This window comes from Lonchura striata, chromosome 6 (assembly GCF_050655825.1).
Source record: "Lonchura striata isolate lonStrDom1 chromosome 6, ASM5065582v1, whole genome shotgun sequence".
Lineage (NCBI taxonomy): Eukaryota > Metazoa > Chordata > Aves > Passeriformes > Estrildidae > Lonchura > Lonchura striata.
The window spans coordinates 4,626,728-4,651,386 of record NC_140708.1 but is presented as its reverse complement, the minus strand read 5'-3'; the positions used below and the strand labels follow the sequence as shown (position 1 = coordinate 4,651,386).

At 46.3% G+C, this 24,659-nt stretch overlaps 1 protein-coding gene across 5 annotated transcripts; it reads right to left on the bottom strand.

Moving 5' to 3' along the window:
- Positions 1-15: 15 nt before the first annotated feature.
- Positions 16-24,656, bottom strand: OIT3 (oncoprotein induced transcript 3). Of its 5 annotated transcripts, none has more exons than XM_085583903.1 (9): positions 24,517-24,656; positions 16,215-16,589; positions 15,760-15,870; positions 12,782-12,904; positions 10,782-10,904; positions 6,530-6,690; positions 5,617-6,032; positions 1,981-2,080; positions 16-665 (listed from the first exon to the last, which is right to left on the bottom strand). In XM_085583903.1, the coding sequence occupies exons 2-9, from the start codon at positions 16,456-16,458 to the stop codon at positions 477-479; spliced, it is 1,467 nt and encodes a 488-aa protein (XP_085440029.1). In that variant the 5' UTR covers positions 16,459-16,589; positions 24,517-24,656; the 3' UTR covers positions 16-476. The 5 variants fall into 5 exon arrangements, with proteins under 5 accessions (XP_085440029.1, XP_085440028.1, XP_085440030.1 ...); XM_085583902.1 differs by having other exon boundaries at positions 24,511-24,651; XM_085583904.1 differs by having other exon boundaries at positions 24,522-24,651.
- Between the last annotated feature and the right edge of the window lie 3 nt (positions 24,657-24,659).

Below are 24,659 nucleotides of genomic sequence, written 5' to 3'. Positions count from 1 at the left end.
TTAGACATGATGAGATATATTTTACACATGTTTTTATTAACAATCACCTGAAATCTCCAGCATCACTCACAGAGCTGCACAGCAAACACACTCATCTATGATACTATTTGTACTGTCTGATGCAAGAAGGGCTTGGATAACATTTGTTTAGTCAAGGACAAACAGTCCTAGGGCCTGTAGGTGGATGTAGGGAAAGGCAAAGTTGGGTAACATTTCTGGCCTGCAAAGAAACAGGGTCCCTGCAGCTAAAGGATTGTTGGGAAGAAATGCAGATAAAAGCAAACTGTTCTGCAGTCTGGGTCACACTCCAAGGGCTGCCTCATGGGCCCAAACCACTTGACAAATAATCACCACAGAGTTAAGGAAATGAGTCCTCAGGTTCAAGCGGGGCTTTAACAAATACCTGTGGTTTCTCAACCACCACAACAGAAGGCAGTGATAAGGAAGGCCAGGGATGCTGTTCCAGAGGGTGGGTGTCAGTCATCAAAGTCGATCCTGATGGGGCCTCCTGTCAGGATGTGGTTTGACACGTGAACAGATTCCTTGTCCTGCTGCTCCTCCTGTTGCTCGGCCGACCTGCGCACGCGTCTCCGGCAGCCCTGGGCGCAGCGCGAGGTCTCGTCCAGCGCGCCGCACACGAGGATGCGGCAGTGCAGGAACACCTCCTGAGGTGGGGACACAGCAGGAGGGTCAGTGCACAGCTCTGACCACTGGCACTGCTGCCAGGGCCAGTGCCACAGCATTCCTGTGGCACATGGTTCGTGTCCAGCATCGCCGCCCGCGGCCAGAACGGCCGCTCCGGCTGTTTCCTGGGCGCTCTCTGCAGAGAGCCTGGCTGAGGTCTCAGAGGCAAGAGCAGGGAGACAGGGAATAGGATGGTGTGAAATGACCCTCCAGATGAAGGGATGAAAACAGCAGGAATCAGCTCGAAGAGCTCATGGGGACTGGTAGAAGCTGCGTGTCGAGAATGCGAGCCTCGCACGGATTGATGGAGACGTGCAAGAGAATTTCAAGTGAGCTGGGCAAACAAAGCCAGGAAACCAAGGGGAAGAAGGAGGAAAACACAGGGTATTGAGAGGGTAAGCTGAGGGAAGAAGAAGAATGCAAAGAGCAAGGAGCCAGCTGCCTTTTCTCCTGTCACAGCACAGGCAGTGACAGGATTGCTGCTCCCTGCCCTGTAAATGACCAGGAGAGCAAGCAAGATCCCTGCAAGCAGCAGCCACAAAGACTTGGAGAGGTTTGAAGCAGAATCCATTGTGCAGGATGGGAGGATGCAGGTTGGAGGCAGCAGGGGTAATCAGAAAGCCAAGGAAAATTTCTGAATTTTAGAAGATCTCATCTGTTTTAACCCTACTGGGGCTCTCCAGTAGCTGGAGCAGCAGCTTTATGCTTTTTGGAGCAGGCAGTGTTGGCTGAGCATAGCAATGACTGGAAGATCCAATTTCCTCCAACACAGAAAGGAAAGCTATTTGCATTAGGAAAATGGCATTATCCTTCCACTGTCTTCCCACTACAGAGCTGCTGCCCTAGAGAGACAGCCTGGTTTCACATTGAATTAAACAGTATAGTGGCCTTCTGTCTGGAGTGCTGGCATCTGAACTCATGAGAGCTAGAGAAGGCTGAAGAGATCCCAAACTAAAAACGGTGTTGTTTTAAAGAAAGGGCACTGTGAAATGTGACTGAGAACACTTCTCTCACCCAGCAAACAAGGGGCCACCAACACCACCCTGGAGGCAACAACAATTTTAGTCCGCTGTGGCACTGATGTTCCAAAACTGTCCTTCATATTTTAATTTTAGTTGTTTTTATCAATCTCTCCTGAACTACCTTTCTCAAACTCCTGTAAGGTGTAACTGCTGGAACAGGCACAGCAGAACCTGCCTTGGGCCAGCCATTTCATACCCTTTTCCAGCTTGGTGCTGAGGCTCCTCAGTCATATCAAAGCTGATGAAATATCTAAGAGTTGAGTTTTGATCTTACCTTGTTGTCTTTGCCCACAAACTTGAACACAGGAACCTGGAAGTGCTTGGCAAGATGGTCCTTTGACGTGTACTGCTTCACAGAATCATCAGAAACACAGCTGAGGAGAGCAGAGGGAGAGGCTTTAATGGGTTTCCCAGAAATGGAAAAAAGAAAGAGAAAAGACATTCCAGCCTACTTAACCAGAGAAAGAAAAGGAGGGATTGGTTCTCTCAGGCTCAGCTACCATTTCTGCTACTTCCTCTTTGGCCACAGGAGAAAAGTCAGGAATGATGGGGAAAACCAGCAGCACTGCTAATAGCATCTCCAGACAGGGAACAGCTCAGCAGCAGAGGGCTGGCAGGACGTGGCCCAGTCCCTCAGAGAGGGACTGCCAGCGAGCTGCAGGCAAGTCTGTCCTCATTTCACCTCCCTGTGCAACAGCCTGCAGTGTTATACACTACAGAATGTGCCGTGCACTCACTGTATACACATAGATATGCACATAAATTATGCTTAAAATGAATCAGCCTGCACTCACATTACTAAAATATGACAGATGATGGAAACAACAAAAATCTAGGTTTACTTTGCTTTATATCATTTACGTTTTTCTTCCTGCTGGATTTGGTCAAATAGCTTAAATGCACTACACCAAAAATTTATAATTTCAGTTTTTCCATTGCTAGCAATGCAAGCAAGTAAGAGAGGTCACAGAACTGCAAGAAAATAAACTGCTTTTATAACAAGCTACATTCCAGGTACAGTGTATTTATAAACTACTGCAGCCTATTTAGAGTTTGACAGACAAAATTATGGTGGCTCAATAATTACTGCTGATTATTGCAAAGCCTTGGGCATCTTGAGAGGTTCTGATGCTGCTGTGAAATTGCATTGCAATGTAGCTTGTCCTTTCTAGCAAGTTAATGCCAAAAATGTGGACTTTGAAAGATATATAAAAAAACCAACAAAAAACAACAAAACCAAAGCAGTGGTGGAAGTGACAAAAGGTACTGGTGTAGCTCAAATCCTTGCTCTTGCAGCAAGCTTCAGCTCCCATCTTTACACAAGAAATGTGCATGGCATTGTCAGCAACTCTGATGTCTGCCATGTTCAGCTGTAAAAGAGCAGTTCTGCCTTCACTGGAACGTTTTGGAATCTCTAAGTTGCCAAAATTCCTTTTTAAACAAGGCATATGATCATAAGGAATGACAGTTAAAGACTTTTCATAGGTGAGTGGCCAAGCTCTGGGCCATGAAGTCAATTCACAGGCATGTTCTCATTTGTGAGCACATAAACTGTGATGATTATTAGACACTGGATCAAACTGACTCCTAAACCCCAGGTTCTCCAAAGGTTCTCCACACTGGTGGAAGGAAACCTACTGATCTGGGGCTAGGGAGAGGGAAAGTGGAAGAACACCAGAAATGAATCAGAGATACATACACAAAACCAGCACAGACACCTCATGAGTCACATGGGCAAGTCCTTTTGCATTTGTGGGGCCAGACTACATCCCATTCTCCTAGGAAAAACCCCAGAGACCCTGCTGCCCACTTTGGAGAGGTGAGAAGAGACAGGTACGGAAGGAAAAGGGGTGGGCCTGGTCAGGATATGGGGAAAACCACCCTATCCCTGTGCAGAATGTGCTTAGGTTTGGGGAGCAGAGCAGCAGTGCCGTGGCAGCTGTGCTCTGACCCTCTTATGCAGGGTTGCAAGGCTGAAAGGAAGGCTTGCACAATGAAATATCCACCTCAGCCTAGCAAACAGGGCAGCCTGAGACATAAGATGAGCTCTGCAATGGAACTACCTTAACCACCCCGTGCTCTGCTGAACCACAGCTTCTGAGCTCAGCAGTGACATGACCTGGCTCCAGATGCCCCAGAAAGCTCCAGTGTTTATCAGCTGTGCCATCGGTCACTGCCTTTGTTCCACTTTGTTCTCAGAAGGCAGGGAATTAACAGAGAAAGAGCAGCAGAGGGAATTTCCCATTCCTCAGACCAAGGTATATCCCCCTCCAATATAAACAGTGTTTCCCCTTGGATTATGCAGTTAACTCTTGCAGGTCTGATCCTATATAAACTGATAAAAAACCCTATCTTTATTGCCATGGGCTTTTGGGACTGGATTTCTAGGAGGAAACTGAATTATTACAGAAGAGTCTGGAGCAGGGACAACTTAACAGTGCATTCAGGTAATTCAATTTTGAATCACTGGAGCCTGCAGTGATGGCTGCAGAGTGGAGCATTTTTCCCTTCAGTGAAGTTTTAATGCCCTCTGCAGGTACCAAGGGACTGCTGGTGCCATAAATCCTCCAACCAGTTCTGGGGTGAATTCAAGAGATGACATTTCCTGCCTTCTCCTTTCTTTATGCAGCTCAGGTTTTAGCTGCTGTTTTGAATCCCATCATTTTCATTCATGGGGAGAAAGGAATGAATATTTGAGGCCTTGACTCTGAGAAAGGTCCATGGAACAGCCAAGCCAGGCAGTTGATAAAATCAATTTTTCCATTACAGATCTGCTCATAAAGCCCAGAAATGTTGGGCACAGAAGGACTGCAGCTTAGCATGGAGGGAGAGCACACTAATGCTGATTCCTCTGTCAGAAGGGAATAAAAGCAGTAATTTTGGGTACTTTACATTGCAGGGCCCTTTTGCTACTAGACAACCACACAGGACTTGCTAGCAGCAGCTGTAACAGTGGATGATTTAGTCTGGCAGCTGAGGACATGATTGTTGTCATCATTACACGGTCTGGCAGGCAACATACAGGATTTACACAAGCACTGTCCCTTGACTCTCAGGCTACAACTCTTGGGTATGTCTTAGATATTCCTTTGGCTGATTTCCCTCCCTAAAGAACAGCAGACTGCCTCACAACTATGACATTTCCTCTGGTTAAGCAGCTGGATGCAAACGCTCCACAGCAATGCTGCAGCATGGCACAGCCATTCCAGCACCCAAAGAAGTGTCTGAAAAGGGAGATCATCTCAGGAGCCACAGCTGACCCACAGCAAGGCTCCCCAAACCTCTGATGCAAAAACCACTACAACAGTGAACCCACAGATCTGCACAAACTTATTTTTAGCATATCCTAGAATAATCACTAACTCCAAATACCTAAAAAATTTCAGCCAAACTGAAAGACTCTAAGTTTATTGCACTGACAGGCATCACAGAGAGCAAAGCAAGGGATTCTCCTGCAGCTCCTACCAGGACTAGCAATGGGCTCTTCTGGCTCGTGCTATAATAAGGCCATTATGAGATAATTAAGAAACTCACTCCAGTTGCTGCAGCAGCTGCCTGGCAGCAGCACAGGGCCATAGGGGTTTTGCACATTGGCTTGGCAGAGAGAGGATATCAGGAAAGAGAATCTTTTCTACAGGAGCCAGCTCAATTATCCACAAGGCTAGTGACAGGGAAATACATCCTGTAAAGGCTGCACTCAGAGGAACCTCTTTCACTGCCTCCCACTGTTTCTCCCAATTACTTTTGATGGGACATGTGGTTTCAGCCTGATGGCTGCTGGTGATTGCTACGACCAGGACAGACAGGCTGCTGTGGAGAGGGGGATAGTGTTTCCTGCATCACACAGACAACTCAACCCCACTGCCAATTACCTCTAAATTGCCAGTAAGAGAGGGAACAATGAACTCACCCATCTTGAATCAGGTAGTACTTCAGGATCTCATCAATTTTGGAGGTGGGAGTGGCAAAGCAGCTCTCCACCAGCGTCTCCAGTCCACTGACGTGCACCAAGGGCTCAATCCCAAAGTACAGGGAGTCCCGAAGCTTGAGGGTGGGAAGATCACCCCTGTAGGGCTCATCAAAGTCTTTGTCCTTGAAGATCTCCAGAGTGAAGGGGAAGACGCCCTGGTTGCGGCTCATGATTTCCAAGGGAGAGTTCTTGAGGTTGGGCACGTAGCCCTCGGAGATGGTGTAGCGGCGCGGGAACTCGCAGGTCACGGGGATCAGCAGCTTGCTGGTGCGCACAATGATGTCCCCATTGCTCCCCGGCGTCTGCTTGGGCAAGCCAGTCACCAGGTTGGTGGCAATGATTTTATCATTGATTACCTACAGCAAAGAAAGGGGAGATCGCTGAGAAAGACCTCCCTGGGCTGACACTCGGAGTAGCCACTGAAGGTCCACCTTGTGAATTTACAGCCCACAACCAGAATGATGCTGCTCATCCTCACAGACCAGCTAAGGCCTGCTGGCAGCTACAATGCACCACACTTCTGCTACGGTGAGCCATTGTCCAGTTGCCAGTTTAACCTTTCAAATATTATCAGAATCTGTCTCAGCAGAAGGATGAAGAGTGGGGACACTTCTACCTTCTACCCTGGTGAAGCAGGAGGCAAGCAGAAAGCAGCACCCATGCTGTCAGACACACACTGCTGGAGGGGGGATGGAACAAGCTGACTTTGGAAAGCCAGTCCAGGTCTACTCTGAGGGCAGCTGCATGGCAACACAGAAAACAGCTCTGAGGGTGCAGATAAATCAGCTTTGTTCCCCAAATAAGCCACAGCCAAATCCCCAAATCCCAGAGACTGGGCAGTAGGTATACGTACATCTACAACGGTACCACAGGACTTCAGGGAGAAATGGATGTTGACATGAGTGCCATTGGACACGCCTTTGCATGAAGTGTTGATGAGGGAAAGGTCCAGGCCTCCAACCAGGTCCTTTGGGATGCTCACCTCAATAGAGCTGGACTTGCACAGCACTGGAACTGCAAGAGAAGTCCCCAGAACAACAGTGTGTGCCACAAACCTACAGGTGAGCTGGAGAAGGGCTAGACCAGATATAATCAGGGGAATAAAATTGGAATCATAGATAGCATTTATGATAATGATCCTACCACAGTAACCTAACTACCCATCTTGCATTCCCACTCCACAACACAAACCAGAGCTGCCACTGCTCCAAATTCTCCAGCCACAGCAATGCCTCAGAAAACAATGAAGACAATCACTGCACTTGCAGCTGAAACGTAGCTGTGCTTTCCAGCTTCACTTAACACTCAGCACAGATTTGGTTGATAGATCTTGCACTGTGATGTCCTGGGAAGAGCCTTTGCCAGATATGGGTATCAAATTCACGATGCCCCAGGCAAAGCCATTTTTTTAAGACCCTTAATCAGATTTTACATCAAACCCGGAACATGCTGAAACAAGGCAGAGTAATTCCATATAGATTCTGAGCTAAAAGGGAAACACCTCAAAAAGCCATAATAATCTTTTTATAAGCAATAAACCTAGCTCTGACAAACAAACCCAATTAGCTCACTCATTCCACCTCCCTTCCAACCTTTAAATTTTAATACAGGCCTCCGTGTGAATTTTTTAAATTAAAATTTCATTACATAGTAAGCAGGAGAAAATGAACAAAATAAAAAAAGGAAGGAAAAGAAAATAATCTTCACTAAAAAAGTAGTTGCTGTATATATATTCCTTGGGGTTATTCAGTTCAGTTGGAGACAGGACAAACATACTGGTGGCATATATTCTGGTTTCAGCTAGAAGAAAGAAACCTTTTGCAGGATTTACATTTATTATATTTTGAAGTGCCACGACAAAACCATTTTGCAAACATACCAGTTTCCCGAGATTTTTGCCAAAATTAATTGCAGCACCAGTCCTTGACATTCCTGTGGCCTGCCTTCCCTTAATTTCAATCCTTAATTATATAATTTAAGATTCTGGATATTTGAAATAAGGCACACTGTTAAAACAGGCATTTAAATCCCCTTTAAAAATTTCCCTGTCCCAGCTCAGGTATTTACAGCAGCCTCTGAGTACCTTCAGGGAGGATTTTTGATTAAAAGTTGATCATTTCAAAGCGATACGCTAAAATGTATGCAGAGTTCCCAAAGCAATATGTTCCCATAATGACACTGCTGGGTTAGAACAGAAGCTTAAAGGACGAAAAATTACCTTAACCTTCCCTCCACTGGCAGCAGAAGGCAAGTGGGAATAACTGAGCATGTTAAATGGCTCAGGAGCAGACAAAGGAACTTGGAGAACACAGCATAATGCAGAGAGAGAGGAACATCCTTTGCAGAACTGATTGGTTCCATCTGGATTTAAAGACTTGCTGTTCTAGCACTCCTTGATAAATAAGAATATGTAGTGCTTTTATAAAGGTGACATTCAGGGCAAGAGATTTGGATCCCAACTGCAATTCTCTGAAGTTCAGGACTGATTTAGTTCAGGATCCTGCTGTTTCTACATGTCTTTGACTGACACAAAATGGGAGAAATAAAAGATTCCGTTTTCCCTGTGCTCTGGAGCTGCAGGAGCTGTGTGCCCTCCTGGACACAGAAACAAGTAAAGGAAACCTCTTGACTCAAGCCAACTCGTGGCTATTTGGGTAAACAGTGACAGTCAAACATTTTAGTTATTCACCTCTTACTTCTCAGAGCACCTGTGAGAACTGGGAAAGCCTCCTCATTTCTACTTTAAGCTCTGTTTTGCACCAATGCCTCTGAGCACCTGTGCCTGGGAGGAAGCTTCTGTGGCGAGTCCAACACTCATTTCTCTGCCTGCCATTGTTATTGGCACCATATTCCAGCCTCTGGCTCCTTCCTTGGCCTTTCAAAGTGCTGCTGCTTGGAGCAGAGGTTATCTCCCTGCACAGACTGCTCAGCAGAACAGGTTGTCTGGCACTGGGGAGCCCTGACCCACTACAAACATAAACCCTGCTTAGCTGCACAAAAATTTTGGTAGGGGATGGGGGAAAGAGCATCTCATCCCTACTCTTCAGGAAGAGGTGGGATACTAGGATGGGCTGCAAAATTCTAGGATGATCTGCAAAATTCCAAGTATTTTGCTGGCTGGTATCTTTATGGAAAAACTGCAGCCTGTAGACTGTGATTTCTGTTAAAGACTATTAATGTTTGTTCTGAATGTGGAGACAGTGCAGAGGAGGGTAGAGAGTCTGTAGATTCAATTGCTTCAGGCTACTGTGCCTACCCTGCACTGTTAATTGAACCAACATAAACCTGATAAGGTGCCACAAAAAATGGTGTGGTACAGTTCCATATCTGCTCAGAATTGCAGGCCACAGCATGGGGACATAAATTGATGAATGCAAAAGTACAGGCAATTTCACTTTATGAGATGCTGTAGCCTAAGCCTCAGCCTGGCTCCCACCAGTGCTGCTGCTCTCATTAGCACAGCCTCATCAGCAGCAGAAACTCTGGCTGGGAAATCCAGAATTTCCAACCCTGCCTGGGGCTGCCTCAGGGGCTCAGGACTGAAAAACATTGCTCTGTTCTGGCCTGTATCCATCAATCAGACTTTGAATCAGAGAGTGTGATCACAGCTCTTGGAAACCCCTACCCCCACCTCCCCACCAGCACTGCTGGATTCCAAGTGGGCAATGCTCACCCTTGGGAGCCCTGCCTTTTAAAAAGCTTAAAAAGCAGAAAATCCATCAAGCAGAACCATTCCAACTTCCTCTCTGAGGTATACCTGCCCTTTTGGCCACCACAAAGCCTGAATTGTGTCCCTCCCACTGATGTCTGGGCACTCTGTGGCACATCAGACTGCAGGAGGTTCTCTGAGCACACCAGGCAACACCAGACTGCTGGTAGCCTGGATGTATTTGCATAAGAAATCTTTGCAAAAACCAGGGAGCTTGTTTATTCCATGTGCATACCATAGGCACAAGTGACTCAGCATCAAGGACTCCCTGTGGAAAGTTCAGATGGAAGGTTCTCCAAGGATAACGCTGCCCTGGCCCCTACACAGCAGAAGCAACAGTCAATTTTTGGATGCCATCCTGGGCACTTTTCCAAGGGGCAGCAGGAGCACCTACTAGCAAAGCTACTGCCCTGCTTCATGGCACAGGAATGCTTACTGGATTGACATACTTGGAAAAAAACATGCCTCTCTCTTTAACCCTGTTCTTGGAAGGGACTGACTGGACTGCTTTAGCTGAGAGTTTGAAGTTTGAAGCCTGGAAAATGCCAGCTCTAACAACATAAATTTGTCAGGGGTGTGCACAGAGCAGTATTATGGGAGATGTTTGTAGGAAATAGGAGAGGTAAGATGACTTCCAGAAGGCTGTAAAAGCAGGCCTAAGAAACTGAAAGAACAGAGAACTAGCTACAGCTGCAAAGTCTGAAAGCAGAGAGTTACATAGCTATACCAAGCAAGGACATAGCTTGAGTTTTAGGCTTGGCTAAAAGAGACCTTAAAACTGTAGGAAAATATGCTTAGCAAGGTAGTAGAAGGTTTTAAGCTTAATAATGAATTATTGTGCATTGTTAATAGAAAGAAGGCAAGCAAGCACTGTGTGAAGCAGGTGTACATGTGCTTCTAGCCATTGGCTAGAACAATTGTCTGTAAGCTTTAGCAATGTTCTATTGGCTCAAAAGCTTTTAAAATGCTCTGTAACAAAGAAATCTTTGGCTGCTGCTGGCTGTACATGAGCTTCTGCCATCTTCCTATTGTCTCAACCATGTAAAGAGGCCGATGCTGCAATAAAAGCTCAAGGATTGTACCCCAGCAGTCCTGTCCTGTTAGTGAAAACAAACTGCAAACACAATGCTGAGCAGTATTAGTCGTAAGGGAACACTGCCCCACAATTAATGTGATGCAAGATGCACCCAAACTGGGCCCTGTGGCTGTTCTCCTGCCTGGAGAGAAGAGCAACATCTTCAGGCTCTCATCTTTGGATAGACTGTCATTAGTAACAAAGCTCCATTAACCCAACTGGGAAGGACAGACTAAGAGAAGACAGCAAAAACAGGAAGAAAAGTTCCTCCAGACATTCTCTTGGAGGACAGAGGCTGCTGGGGAGATTTTCTTCACCTACCCTGGCAAGTGTGGTTGTCTTCTGACAGAACAAGTCCCCTGGGACATTCACACTGGTAGGTGCCTTCCACTTCAATACAGGTATGGCTGCAGCCTCCGTTGTTATTGTGACAGCCTTCAATTTCTGGGAAAGAAGGGAAAATCAGCACATCCTGCAGGCTGAACAGACCCCTGACTAACCAACAGTCTGAACAATACAGCTCAAAGGCAACAGTTTTTCCCAGAAAATGAGGTGGAGACCCCCTTTTAAATGGTACTTTTACAATTAAAGGCAATAGTTTGTCTCCCAGAGAATGAGGTGAATACCCTTTTTTTAATTGTACATTTTTACTCATGTAGAGCATCATGATTTTTTTCTTTCAAATAACCTTAACTGCTTGATTTTTTTAACCCTTTGAGATGAATATGCTAGACGAGTACTACTGTTCTCAGTAAAATAACTGAACATGAGATAAGCAAATCATAAATATAAAATATTTCTCCCTGAGCCTGCCATCAGAAATCACTTTGTGGCTTTCACTGAAATGTACAGGAAAGAATGGAAATCCTATACTCAATCCTATACAATGCATGGAAAATAACAGCCCAAACACCCCATACGAGTCAAAGCAATGGGTAAAACATCATAATGTAAGTTTTGAGATTCTTTCAACCTTACTCAGCCTCCCCAGCTCAGGTAATCAAGCTAAATCTCTTGCATTTGTTCTTTTTAGCAACAAGCTGTGAGGTGGCTCACATCTCACATCCCATTCTCTACCAGCTCACAAAGCTGAGGATACATCTTCAGAAATAAAACTCACTAACAAGCTTGTAAAAATCCCCAGCAGCAGTGTTAAACTCGTGAAAGGCACCATCCTTCGTACAGAAGGGAAATTAAATGATACATCAAAGGCCCTAAAAGCCAACTTGGGGAATGGCAGAAACAAATGAGTTTCCAAACAGACTATTCCAGCCTCGTCAGAAGAGTGCAGCACTTGGGAATAAAAATTGCACAGCTCATTTATGTGATGCCCCGGCAGCTCAGAGCTGGATGTGACAGGGACAAAGTCCACAGACCATTTTTGGCCCCACACAACTTGACAGGTACTTAAGGAGCACTCTGCACAGCAGCATTTCCCAGGAAAGTGTCACTGCCTGGATGAGTGATGTACCGGCAGAGCTCAGAGAGCAGATTTAGCTCTTTTGGGTAACTGAAAAGTGAGACACATCTGTAGTTGTTTTTCTTGTCTGAGACCCCACAGTTTCTGTGAACATCACACAGCAGCTTTGCTGTGGGGAGGTACAGCGTTTTTCCACAGCTCACCACAGAAAACATCAGGCACACATCAGTTTCTGCTGGGTTTGCTTTTTCTGCTCAGGGATGTTTGTATATTGTTAGTGACAACACATCAGGTCCACAATTTGGTCTTTAAGCCATCAGTCTAAATTTATCAAGGGTTTTCAACCTGGCTGTGCCACCACTGTGAAGGAATTGTGGCAGCTGCACAAAGCAGAAGAGCCCATAGACATCAAAGAGCAAAATGCTGCCCTAATCCCAAATTTAACTTCTGTCTGCAGATTGGCACCCCCTCTCCTCAGTCTCTATCCTGGGAGGCTAAAGTGATCCTCGTGCTCTAGTCTAATGTCATGGCATTACCCCATACCTCATGTGAGCTGCCAAAACCCAGTGCTGCTAAATCTGTCCCCACAAATCTACAGAGCCAAATCCCAACAACTCCAGCAACAGGTTCTGCCTAGACAATCAATCTTGCAGATGCACTGCTGTCTTTCCCCCACGGAGATAAACACAAGTAAATCCTAACAGAAATGGACAAGGCAGCGAGAACAACAAGGAGATTTCTTTCTGCTTGCTTAGAGGGATATTTTAGTATCAACCCCTCTGGCAAGCACAGAGGTGATATCAGTGACATTTAATCCCAGGGGCAAGGAGCCAAGAGAGAGCCAGTGCTGCAAGGGAATGATTTATATAGTTCCAGCAGCCTGTGGTAGATGAAGCCTCACCTTCACAGGTTTTCCCATCACTTCCCAGTGTGCGCCCAACCCCGCACTCGCAGCGGAAGGAATTCTTCAGGTTAACACAGAACTCGCTGCAGCCCCCGTTGTTCTGTTCACACTCATTTTCATCTGAAAAAAAAACAAGCTCTGGAATGGAATGAATAATCCCACTACAAGTAGTAATACTGATAGTAGCTTTTGAATCTCTTGATAAAGCTCTGAAAACTCCTCCTAACTATTTTTTAAAGACTAAAGTGGTGCTATGTCTGTCTGACCTTTTTTTTCTTTTTTTTTTTTTTTTGAAAGGTAATTTGTTCTCTGATATTCTAATTCCTCAACCTGATTTAATCTCTGTGTGCAAAAAGCAAATCAAACAGAGATGAAGGGACAAACATTGCTCTTGCTGAGCCACAAAATGAATGATTTCTCTTAGGCAGGCTAGGATGCTGAAGTTATCAGTTAAAGTTCACATGGGGCTTCATCAAAACAGCTTAGAATATGGCATTTATTAGGTGTCAGAAGCTTAAAACCAAGAAAAAAGAAAAGTACCATTTGAACAGGTCAGAGATGAGCTGTCTCAGGTATCTGTGGACCCACACATGCACAGTACCCACAGCTGGCAGCTGCTGGTGGTGTCTCCTTCCACAAGCAACGTGAATTGATTATTTTTAGCCACAGGCTTGGCCGGTACCTTGCTTTGGGAGGCAGGAAGCATACCCAGGAGACTCAAACAGACACTCTGTATTTCACACATGTGACAGGCTCCACACTTTCCCTTCTAAAAATAAATCTAAAGCTGCTTAAAAACAGAAGGTGAAGAGGGAAAGGGCTACTGGCAAAGGCATGGAGATCTTGTTAGAAGTGCCTAGAGATTGTCTTGGCCAAGGGTTGAGCCCAGAAATTCCCCTGACTGATCCTTCCAAGTTCTACAGCATACACAGATCTCTGTCCCCACTCTTCCCCCAGTGACAAGCAGCACTTTTGGAGTGCAGGCTGGTTGTCTTGAGACTGGACTGGGACAGTGCTGAGCTGATTTTAACCATGGCTTAGTAGAACCATGGCTTAGAGGATCCAGGCATTGAAGAAGTGAAAGGCAATGCACTGAGTTGGTGGATGTGTGACAGACAAAGACCTTATTTAACCCCACCTCGTTTAACCCCTAAATGAAAATGTAACTCAGGATCAGCTGCTCTGCTCTGAGGTTTAAAGCATCCAATGTACTGAGGAGAAGCACAGAGACGCTCAGCATTCACAAAATGGTCTGGGTTGGAAGGGACCTTAAAGCTCATCTTGTTCCATCCACTGCTATTATTCCAGGCTGGGCCAGCCCCATCCAACCTGGCCTTGGACACTTCCAGGGATGTGGCAGCCACAGCTGCTCTGCTGCATTCCTGCAGCAGCTTCAGTCCCTCTCTCTGGGGGAGCTGGGAAAGGAAGCACATTCTCTGCTTAGGAAAGACAAACAGGGATTTATTTGGTTTCTCCGAAAGGAGGACATAGCTGCTCTCAGAGCTGTAATTGCACAATTACTCAGCACAACAGAAAGTTATTAGGAAGATTATGGAGCCACACAAGAGAGGCTGCAGGTAGGGGAACCAGTGTGATCATTCCAGCTGAGGTGCTGTGCCACATGGGAATCTCGAGGAGAAGCGGCAGTGCAGAAATCCTGCTTGTGGGGGGGATGAAAGCAGCTACAGCACACACAGACAGGCTCAGGACTCTTGTGTGCCTCCCTGCTGCAGGAAATCCTTTCCTCTGAGCCTGCCACACATTCACTGAGTGCTAATGCTTGTCAAGGGCACTTCTGTGACTGGAAAGCTTGCACAGAAGCAGCCAATAAATGCTTTTAATTACCTCAGAGAGCTCAGTCAGCCACTTGGCTGCAGACAAGTGGAGATGCTTAAGCAAAAGCCTTCCCCAGAATCACTGGGAGCAAGTGTAACTCTGCAGCAGGACCAGGCTGCTCCTTCCACACACTGGAATGGCTGTGGGTCCCACCCTGATGCTCACAGACATGAGGTGTGTGAAGAAAGAAACCACCCACGCCTGCATTGTCAGGTATAGCCCCTATGAAACAGACTGACCTGCCACACAGCCTCCTGGACCAGCTCTGCTTGCAGCTTCATCACCAAATCAAGTGACAGATGAGATTCCTCTTCCCCCAAACATCCTTTCCTCCCTTCTCTCCCTTACCTCCTCCTATCAATTGCTGTGGCTCTGCAGCTCCCCAGCAGCCACTCCCTTCCCATCCCCTTTATTTGTCCCATCATTTTCCCGACCTCTCAGTCCAGGTGCTCTCCCCCAGCACCACACACAACCACAGAGCTCTCCTCAGAGCTTCATGGGGATTCCCCCACAGATCTCCAAAGCCCATGTTCCCCATTCTGCTCTCACCTCCCTCCTGGCCATGCTGGTCTCTGCCATCAAGTGCCAGCTCCCCCTTGTCATGCTGCCTAAAACCATTGCAGCTGTGATGGGACTTAAAGGTATTTGGGTCTCCTCAAGCCCCAGGCCCTGGACAATGTCCCAAAGGGCAGGAAATATGATGGAGTTTAGTGTGCAGCCCCACAGCAGCCAGCAAAACTTTTTTTGGAAGAGAGATATTCAACAGAGCATGGGAGAGGAAATCTCTAATGCCAGACTGCATAGCACTTTCTGAGTACCACAGTGATACCACAGAAACCTGCACCACGAGCTTGCAAAGAGTCTCTGCTACTGCCTTCAGCAGCTGAACCATGCAGAAAGCAAATGCAGCCTCACAAACACGGAGCTCCAGGGGCACCAGAATGGATGCAGTCATGGGATGTCGTATCTTGGAACCATTTACAGAATCATAGTCCTAGTTGTAGGCAGCAAAAGGGAAAACTCCTCTCAGGATATGTCATTTTTTATAGTGCTTCGTAAGGCAAGGGATTTGAGATGTGAGCAATGAAACAGAAGGAAGAAAACCATCAGCAAGTGGCACAGCTTATTTCCACCCTTACCAAGGCATGTCTGGCCATCAGGTCCGAGTGTCGTACCCGGGGAACACGTGCAGTCACCAGTGTCCAGGCAGGAGTCCTGGCAATCCACTACATCACAGATGTCATAAAAATCTAGGGCATGACAAGAACAAGGTCAGCACAAAGCCCTGAGCATGCAAGGAAAGCACAGGATTTGTCCCTTCAGCTTCCCACCATGTGTGCATCCTGGCCCACGTTGGGAAAGCTGACCTGCTGAAGCTGCTGAGAAACGATCAAGTTTAATTACTGCAAATCAGAGATGTAAATTTTGACTTCGGTAGCATGCCAAGGCAAGCCTCAGGGCCCACAGGGAGCATTAAATCACTGAGACCAGGTCAGCTGTGGAAAAATCCTGCTAGAGGAACAAAGCAGTGATGCTACAGACCACCACCTGGGGAAGCCAGGCAGGCTCTGGGGGACCAAACGAGATGACTTACGGCCACAGTAGGCGTGGAAGCAGACGCTGGGCTTGGCGAGGTGGTACACGTAGTACCCTCCCGGGCAGGCCTTGACCTCGATGGTGGTGTTCCAGAGGCAGCAGTTGCCGCTGAAGCTGGCGCAGGCCTGGCGCCGCACGATGCCGTCGGCGGGGCGCGGGTGGCTGCCGTTCATCCACACGGGAGCGTGGGTGCCGCAGTGGTTCTCGGGGATGCAGAAGGTGGGCATGGCGTCGCCGGCCATGCCCGTGAAGCGGTACCACTCGCCGTCGATGCCGCTGTCGCAGGTGGGCTGCCCGTGCGAGCTGTTGATGCGGTGCTCCGTGTTCCTCCAGGGCTCGTTCAGGCTGATGTAGGCAGAGCAGGGGTCCAGGGCTGGGACACACACAGAGAGCAGCTGATAGGTATCAAACCCAGTTGTTGATGGACAATTACAAAACTGTTTTTTTTTTTTTTTCTCTGTCCCTGACTTAACAGAACCATTGTGATCTGTTCTCACCCCCGAGGAGAAAAGGTGGTACCGGCAAACTCATTGCCTTGTGGAAAATTCTGACAGCTCGCCTGAAAAGTCTTGGAGGAACAAGTAAATTAACAGAGCTCGTACAACATTATACAACAGTCTGACCTGCTGCTTAGCTGACAGGGAAAAAACAAGATATAAGCACATCTGAGATCCAGGTAATGATTTTGCCATAGCAAATACACCCTGGGATCTAGCCTAGGACAACAAACCTTTGGTTCAAGCACTGAGCACCTGCAAGTTCCTCCTGAAGTCACTGGGAAGTCTCCCAGTTTGGAGAAATCGACCACAAAACTGGTAAATCTCTCAGCCTTGGAACAAAGGACTATATCTCAAACAGTTCATGCAGCCTCTTTTAAAACCCACCCACAGCCAGTGTCATCCCTCACAGCTGAGCTGCCAAACCTTTTTAATCATTATCTTAAAATCTAGAGGGCATGAAGGTCTGGATTGGGGCCTTCTGAGGAGCAACACGTTAAACCCTCTACACAGCTGTGTTCTTGCATGCCCACAAACCCTCCTGTTCTGCACAGGAGATCACCTGTCTGTGAGTGAAGTGTTTGTGGGTGCAAGACATGAAAACTTTCTGGCAAGTGCATGTCTGTCCATGCAGTGCTCAAGGAGTGTGCCCCTTTTCAGAGGCCTTTCTGAATCTTCTGCAAATAATTAAAATATCAGAGTACCATAGGGAGAACATAAACGAAGAATTTAAGTGTTCATTAAATTTTCAACCTCCTCCTAATTAACCCTCATTTGGCAGCTTTGACACTGGAAGTCCAGAGGTTCCATTTTGCCTTACATTTAATACCTGATTAAGCATAACTTATCCATGACAAGCAAAAGGAATGTTAATACTGCCACGAGTAAGGAAAATTGATTATCATTTCCTAAAATTAGGCTAATAAAACCATTCACTCTGACAAAATACATCTTAGACTGGAACAACCTTAACTTTCCACAGCACATTTCTTTTGAAGTTCTAAAACTGTGCTGTTTTGACAATACTGTGATGGAGTTTGGGTGAAGGAGGAATACTATGCTCTTTCTATTAGAAAAACAAATGAGCCTGGTTCATTATTTTGATTTGTTTCACTGACTTTAAAGTGGAAGCTACAAGTGCTTCGGCGAATAGACGTAAAATTGTTCTTATTTAGCTACATCCTCTGTAAATATCTGTCCCTCAGATGTGCTATCTCACATATACAACATCTCTCATTCCTTCCTCAGCCACAGATACATTTTGCTGGGTCTCAAATCAAGCACAAAAGCAGGAACAGCTGCCAGAGTCAGGAGTGCTGCAGAGCTGGCACAGGGAGCGTGGATCTGGGCTATGAAGGAATCTCAAGTGCCACGATTCAGACACAGAGGAGCTGATTCACTGCCACCACAACCAGCCTGGTTCTCCTGAGCAGCAGACAGGGGAATGCAGCACATTGGAATCTCTGATGGGATCCACCAGGCATTCGTTCCTGAGGTCTCCTTTTCACCTGCCTCTGCTTGCCTGTCCTTACCACAGACAGCAGCAGCAGTGCTGTAGATCCCATCCTATAAAAGCTGGTTTGATTTCTGCCAAAAGGAAAATACAGAACAGAGCATCCTCTGGGCTTCCCTCAGTGTCATTCCCTTGGTTTCCACAAGAGGATTTGGTGTGGCCTTAGGGTGAGTCACTGACTGAAACAAAAAGGTTTTTGCAGTGTTAAAAGCCAAATGAGGTGAAGCAGGAATCCCCTGTCAGCTTTCCAGCTGGGCAGCACTAAAAATACCAACACTCTCATTAGCTTTCATGTAATTATGAAATATCCTTTGTAGACAGACTCTGGGAATGCTCACCTAGGGAGATTACATTGTCTCCTAAATTTAAAGGCAAAATTTAGTGAGATGAACATGCAACAGCTCAGAGGGAACTGGAAGAAGGCACATCAGGGGAATTGAGGTAGCATTCCCTCACATCTTTCATTCCCCTGAGAGCTGGCAGGAGTGAGGGGGAAGCAAACAAGCAGAAAAAACAGACAGTTCTCTTTGGAACACTGCACATCCTCACGGCCACTTTTGGACTGCCAGTGCTGCCCCACACCAGCATCCCTGTAGACACCAAGCAGTCTTTGGCAGCACAGTTTTTTTCATTTGAATTAATTAAACTGAGTTTTTAAGACAAAAATTCCACAAAAATAGAGAAGTGGCTGATCAGCCTCTCCCCTCAAACTTGGGGATTTGCACAAAACTGTAACTGTAACCAGCTCACTACTTTTCATTTTTCCTGGCTTTTCCTCCTCAATGCTTCTTTCATGGCCAGAGCAATTGAGGCTGACAAGCACTAGCTTCGAAGCAAAGCTTTTCCATTTGTAAGCTTGGTGCTATCATTAGTTCTCTGACTGACATGGTAGCAGCTATACTGAGTGGAAAATCAGGCTCCAGCAAGCACTGGTGAGTGCCCCATCCTGCAGAGATGAATCCTGGGTGCATTGTGTAACTAGAGATCCTTCCTTCAGTACAACTAAGCAATAAAGGGAGCAGCACTACATTATGGCACTAAATTCAGTTCAGATTTGTCAAGGAAGCAGGAGAAAAGGCAACATAATGCCTACTCATAGAGTCTGTCCTCCAAAGGGAGAGGAAAATCCCACTGTGTCTTGGCAATAGAGGTTCTTCCAGCATGGGAGACTTCACACTCTGTAACAGAAGGATCTAACTGGAAGGAATTTCACATCACCTTCAAACAAAAGGGGTATTTCTCCCACTTTCCAATCTTTCACCTAAGAATACCAAGGCTCACCGTGAACCTTAGAGATGGCAAACAGAAATAAGTCAATGCCTCTTTACTCACCCATCGAAGACACTGGCTGGAGCTGAATGACAAAGTAAATACAGAAAAAGAAGTACTGGAACATCCCACTGAGCCAAGGAAGAGCCACCACTCAAGGGACAGAGGCTTTGAAGTCCTTGTACAGGCTGTGGCTCTTGCAGCCTTCCTCTCAGTGGAGCTTCTGACTCCAGGCTTCCAGAAGAGCAAGTGGGATTACTCTCCTGGAAGTTTATCAGAGGAAGGAGCTGAAGGGACGTGGGCTACAGCTCCAGCCTTGACCTCCCCAGAGCAGCTCTGCCCCTTACTGACAGCAGGGATGTAGTCACTGATCAATCTTGTTTTTTGGACTTAACCTGCTATTGTTTTCTGCCCTGACTGCCCCACAGTGACACCTCCACTATCTTATCCAGAGAAGAATTCTAACCAGGGACACCCGGACATCCCGAAGGGATGGAAAAGAAGAACAGATGGGTGCTTGTTATCTGTGCTCCTTCCACAAGTCACACTCCATGGCTCCCTCCAGGCAGAAAACACCAGCTAAGGAGCCTTAACTGCAGGAAATAGTGGCCAAAGGAGCAGCACTGATCCTTCCGAGAACAGATTGCAGAGGAGTGCCTGGAGCAGAGCTACAATGGGAACATCAGTCAAACTGAAAGACTGGGGTCCCACAGGGAAATGAGCTGCTCTTAGGCTACCCAGAGGCCCTTGACACTCTTGGCCACACAGCCTGACCACTGCAGCGAGATTATCAAACAAGGCAAGTAAAGACACTTTTCTGCAGTGCTCTTACAAGTCTCTTGTCTTGATAAAGTAAACCAATCCCAACGTTATGGAATTAATTTTGATGCAAAACCGAGCGTCTAAGAACCTCTCCTGACTAGTTCAGACCAAAGTGGGATAAGTCACAGGTGACAGCCACAAGCTCTAGATGCAGCTCACTGAAATGTATTCTTAATTACAGCAAACCCAGAAAGGATTCTTCCCTCCTACCCCACTCCAAGAGCTCTCCATCAGCAATGAGTGCAGCTGAGCCCACAGTAATTACACAAACAGCCAAGTGTGGGCATTTCCCCATTCCCTAGGCATCCTGCATTTCTGCAGCAAGCTGGCCTAAGAAATGACACCAAACTTCATATCCCAGCAGGAAAAAAAGTGTCTCCACTATGCTCATTTTATCCATGTTGAATTTGCACAAGACAGGGAGCTGAGTGCTTGTTTGTCTTGCAGGGACTGTACATTACAGAAAATTCTCAGTGGCCTCTGTTGGGGTGTGCTCCTCGGAGTGAAGGGCAATGGGCTGCTGTACTCCACCCCAGCACAGGAGTTTTTTCAGTGGTGAATGACTCTAGGGAACAACAAAAAAAACCTCCAAATAAAATACTGTTATTGCTCCCATAAGGAAAGAAAAATATATAAATTCTTGTGGCTCTATTGTGCTGACAGCTGTGCAGTACCAGAAAGGTTTTTCCAACAACAGGAAAAGAGAACAGATTCACTACACAAAGCTATCAAGGCAGATAACCCTCAAAAGGTGACTATGTGAATTCCCAGAAGAGAAACTAAAATTGAACAGAGAATAATACAGCAAGCCACTGGAATTTCTATTTTGCCACTTTCCTTGAGAGGCTGGTTTGTACTTACGATGCCAGGTAAATAAAACTGACAAGCCTAAATGCAATGCTCTGTGTCACAGGTGTGTACAGTTCCCTGAACCATCTCTTCACCAGCTGCCTTTGTTTCGTAGCTGCTAGATGAGCCTGTTATAACAAGGTTTTGACAGGTACATGTAAGTGACTGACAGCTGACAATTAACACAGAGAAATGAACTGCAGCAAGGCAAATTGGAGCCTCAAAGGTGTCACCTACAGGCCCTATCAAGTTCTCAAAAATGGATTAAAGCAGGAGATGCCCCAGCATTCCCAGTGATCCCAAATCACCATAACATCTAATTGAAGGAAGTGGTCTCAAGCTGGAGAAGACAGTCTGCTACCTCTAAACATTTCCGGGAAGAAACACCAGAGGAAACTCTTCTATCAGCAGCTTCTCTTTGAAAGTTAATTTGGGTGACACTCACAGCTCCAATTCCCCCACAAACAATCTATGCCTCAGGGAGCTGTAACAGTTAGTGCTAAGAGGATAAATGGAGGGGAAAAAAACTCTCCCTGCAAGGAGATGCTCTGGGAGAGACAGAATTCCAATAGGGCATTCTGTAGGACCTGCACTCTCCAGCAAATATGTTGCTCCTGACCTCCACATTTGCATCCCAAAGAGATGCTCTCAACACCCCCAAAAGTTCAGGCTCAAGTTAGAATCTTGTAAAAGAAGCCACCAGTACTGTTTAAGAGATATGAAGAAGGAAGGCAAAATTAAAATATATGGCAGGAATTTTATTTTGGTACCCAAGAGGGATTTTCTAAACCTGCTACAAAGCCTGTGCATATCTGTTCTTAACACAAGAAAAATGCAGGTGGCAACCACCTTTGTGGAAGAGAGATCTCTGCAGGGCTTTACAATCCTCACACAAGAACTCAAATTCTTCAAAGCATTGGCTGGGCTGGAAAGCCTCATACAGTTTGTAATGGATTCGTGAATAAAAATGTTTCGGCATTTGCTGAGGTGGTCTTGGTTTTGTCAGAGCCACCTCTCAGAACACAGCAATGCCTGGGAGGTGTGTGAAGCACAGCTCTGGGTGCAGGAACCTGCAACCTGCCTAGAAGGAGCAGGAAGAAGAGCTAATCAGCACTTCCTGCTGCAGGCAGGGAGGAGAATCTGGCACACAGGACAGGCTCCCTTGTCTGGGATTGATTGGAGGATGCACGTTCACAATAAGCCCTGACAGGCAGCTGAGATGGATTGCACTGAAGTCAAGGACTTGGAGATAGGCCTTGTTGCTGTAAACAACTTGTGCCAGGACTCCAAGCCAGTGAGAAGGGCTGTGGAGACAAGGGAGAGAGCACGAGCTGTGGGATGTGGGCAAACTCCACACAAGTACAACACTGAGAACATCACTCCTAGTTACAAGTAGCAGTTCTATTTCCTTCCCGTTAGTGGAGCACTGTGATACAGAACTTGGTGTTTGAGAGTGCTTTTCCACAGGTCCTACAAACCCAGCATATTTTCCATGCTCCTACATTTTCAGATGGAGGAATTAGGGCATAGACAGCACACCAACAACTGCAAAACCAGTCAGGGGCAGAAAGAGAAGCAGAAGTCATCTTTTAAGAGACCTCAGAGCCCAGCAGCACAGCCTAAGAGCAGTTCTCCCCGGCTTCAGGGCTTAGGTACACTGCAAGTCTAACTTTCATTACGGGATTTTACTTTTCATCCTTTTAAATGCCAGTAAAGAAAATAAGCTTAATGAGTTTTTTAAAAGGAACAATTAGCATCTCTTGGGATAGGTAGAAGAACACTAAAGATATAAAAATCTCCTTCCTCTGTGAAAATAAAGCATACAATGGGACACAAAGGAAAGAAGCTTGTTTTTATAACTACAGAGACACGAAAAAACCAGGGGGTATCAAAGAAATTGGTCCATTGGCTCAAAGACGAGGTAGCTTGGCCAGCTTCACATGGCTGGCTCAGTGCCATGGTCTGACAGCCAACAGCAGCTTCAGAGCATCATGCAAACCCTCTTAAAGCCAACAGTGAAGCTAAGAACTGGCAGCAAGGTGATCATCATTGCTGCCTGCCAGAAAGGAAGGGTTACAGGGAGAAAGAAAAAGGGTTTCTTCTTTGCTCTTCAGAAAAGAGGAGCCATGAACAGCTTCCCTGGAGGGGCCTGCAAGGCAGACTCAGGGGTGTGGCAAAGGGAATGTAATGCAGTTCTCCAGGAAACTTTGAACTGGTCGTATGTTAAAACCCTAGATAGTAAGTGTTTTGGGCTTTCTATACTAGAAAACAAAGACCCTCAAGAGAACACTACATTTAACCTAAGGCCATTAAAAAAACGTCCATACATTTATTTGAAAACTCCCTCACAGAAGTGGTTAATCAAAAGAATGACAAAATCAGAAGAAAAAGCAGCACCTGAGCACTGCAATTCCTCACCAGGGCTGAGGAACGCAGTGGTGCAATAAATCCGGGCAGCTCTGCCTGCTCTGCAAGTGCTGCCTATCACCTGCCTGGCTCCCAAAGAGGAAATACCTGCTGCAAGAGTGTGTGTTGATGTTGAGATACAACAGTGTGGATCAGGAGAGTAAACAAACCCTGCCCTTCCCTTCAGTGTTAGCATTCCAAGACACTGAGACTGGAGAGGGAAGCCTGTGGATTTCAGGACACAAGTGCAGCCACTGACCTTACTTTTATTACCCATCCCATCTCTAGAGCAACGTTAATTCATGTGCAGGAACAGTTTTGCAACAGCACCCTTTGCTTTCAAAATAGAGATGGTGGTAATAAGATGTCACAACATCTCTTGCTCTCCTGGATGCCAAAATGGATGAATTCTTATGCAACTGAGCCAAACAATTTACCTAAAGGTGGCAGCAGCTCACCTGGGGACAGCAGCAGACTAAGGGCTGGTTGGAGGAAGGAGGCCTGTCAGCAGTGATTAAAGGTAGTTGACAACAAAGAGCTTCCAGCCCTTCCTCTCCAGCTTTGAAAAACACAAGAGTTGTTTTTTTTCAAAAACTAGCTAACATAGATGGTAATTTTTTTTAAGCAGCCCACAGGCAAGATGGAAACCTGCACTAAACATCTCATCCTAATAATCCACAAAGCATACTCTGCCGATTCCCAAAGGTAATGAACAAGTCATGTGTTACCATGACAAATCATTCAAGGGCCCAGGCAGAAAGGAACTGAAGCCTAACACCAGTTTTTCTCCAAAAAAACACATGAGTGCAATATGGAAATACACTGACACCACAGCTACCTCTTTTGGGTTGCTGGCTATTATCTGCCTATCTATATTCTTATCCTGCTACTATGCTGGCCAAACAAAGGAAGATCTTTGCTAGACCAAGTATCTCTACCTCTACCTCACCACCTCAACTGCTCCTGAATTCCCTGGGTTAGGCAGCCAGGCCTGGCAGCCAGATCTCCATCCAGGCTTCTTCAGGAAAGCTATTATCTGCATCACCACGGCCTCCGTGAGGTGACGTCAGTCAAGAAGACGCAACCT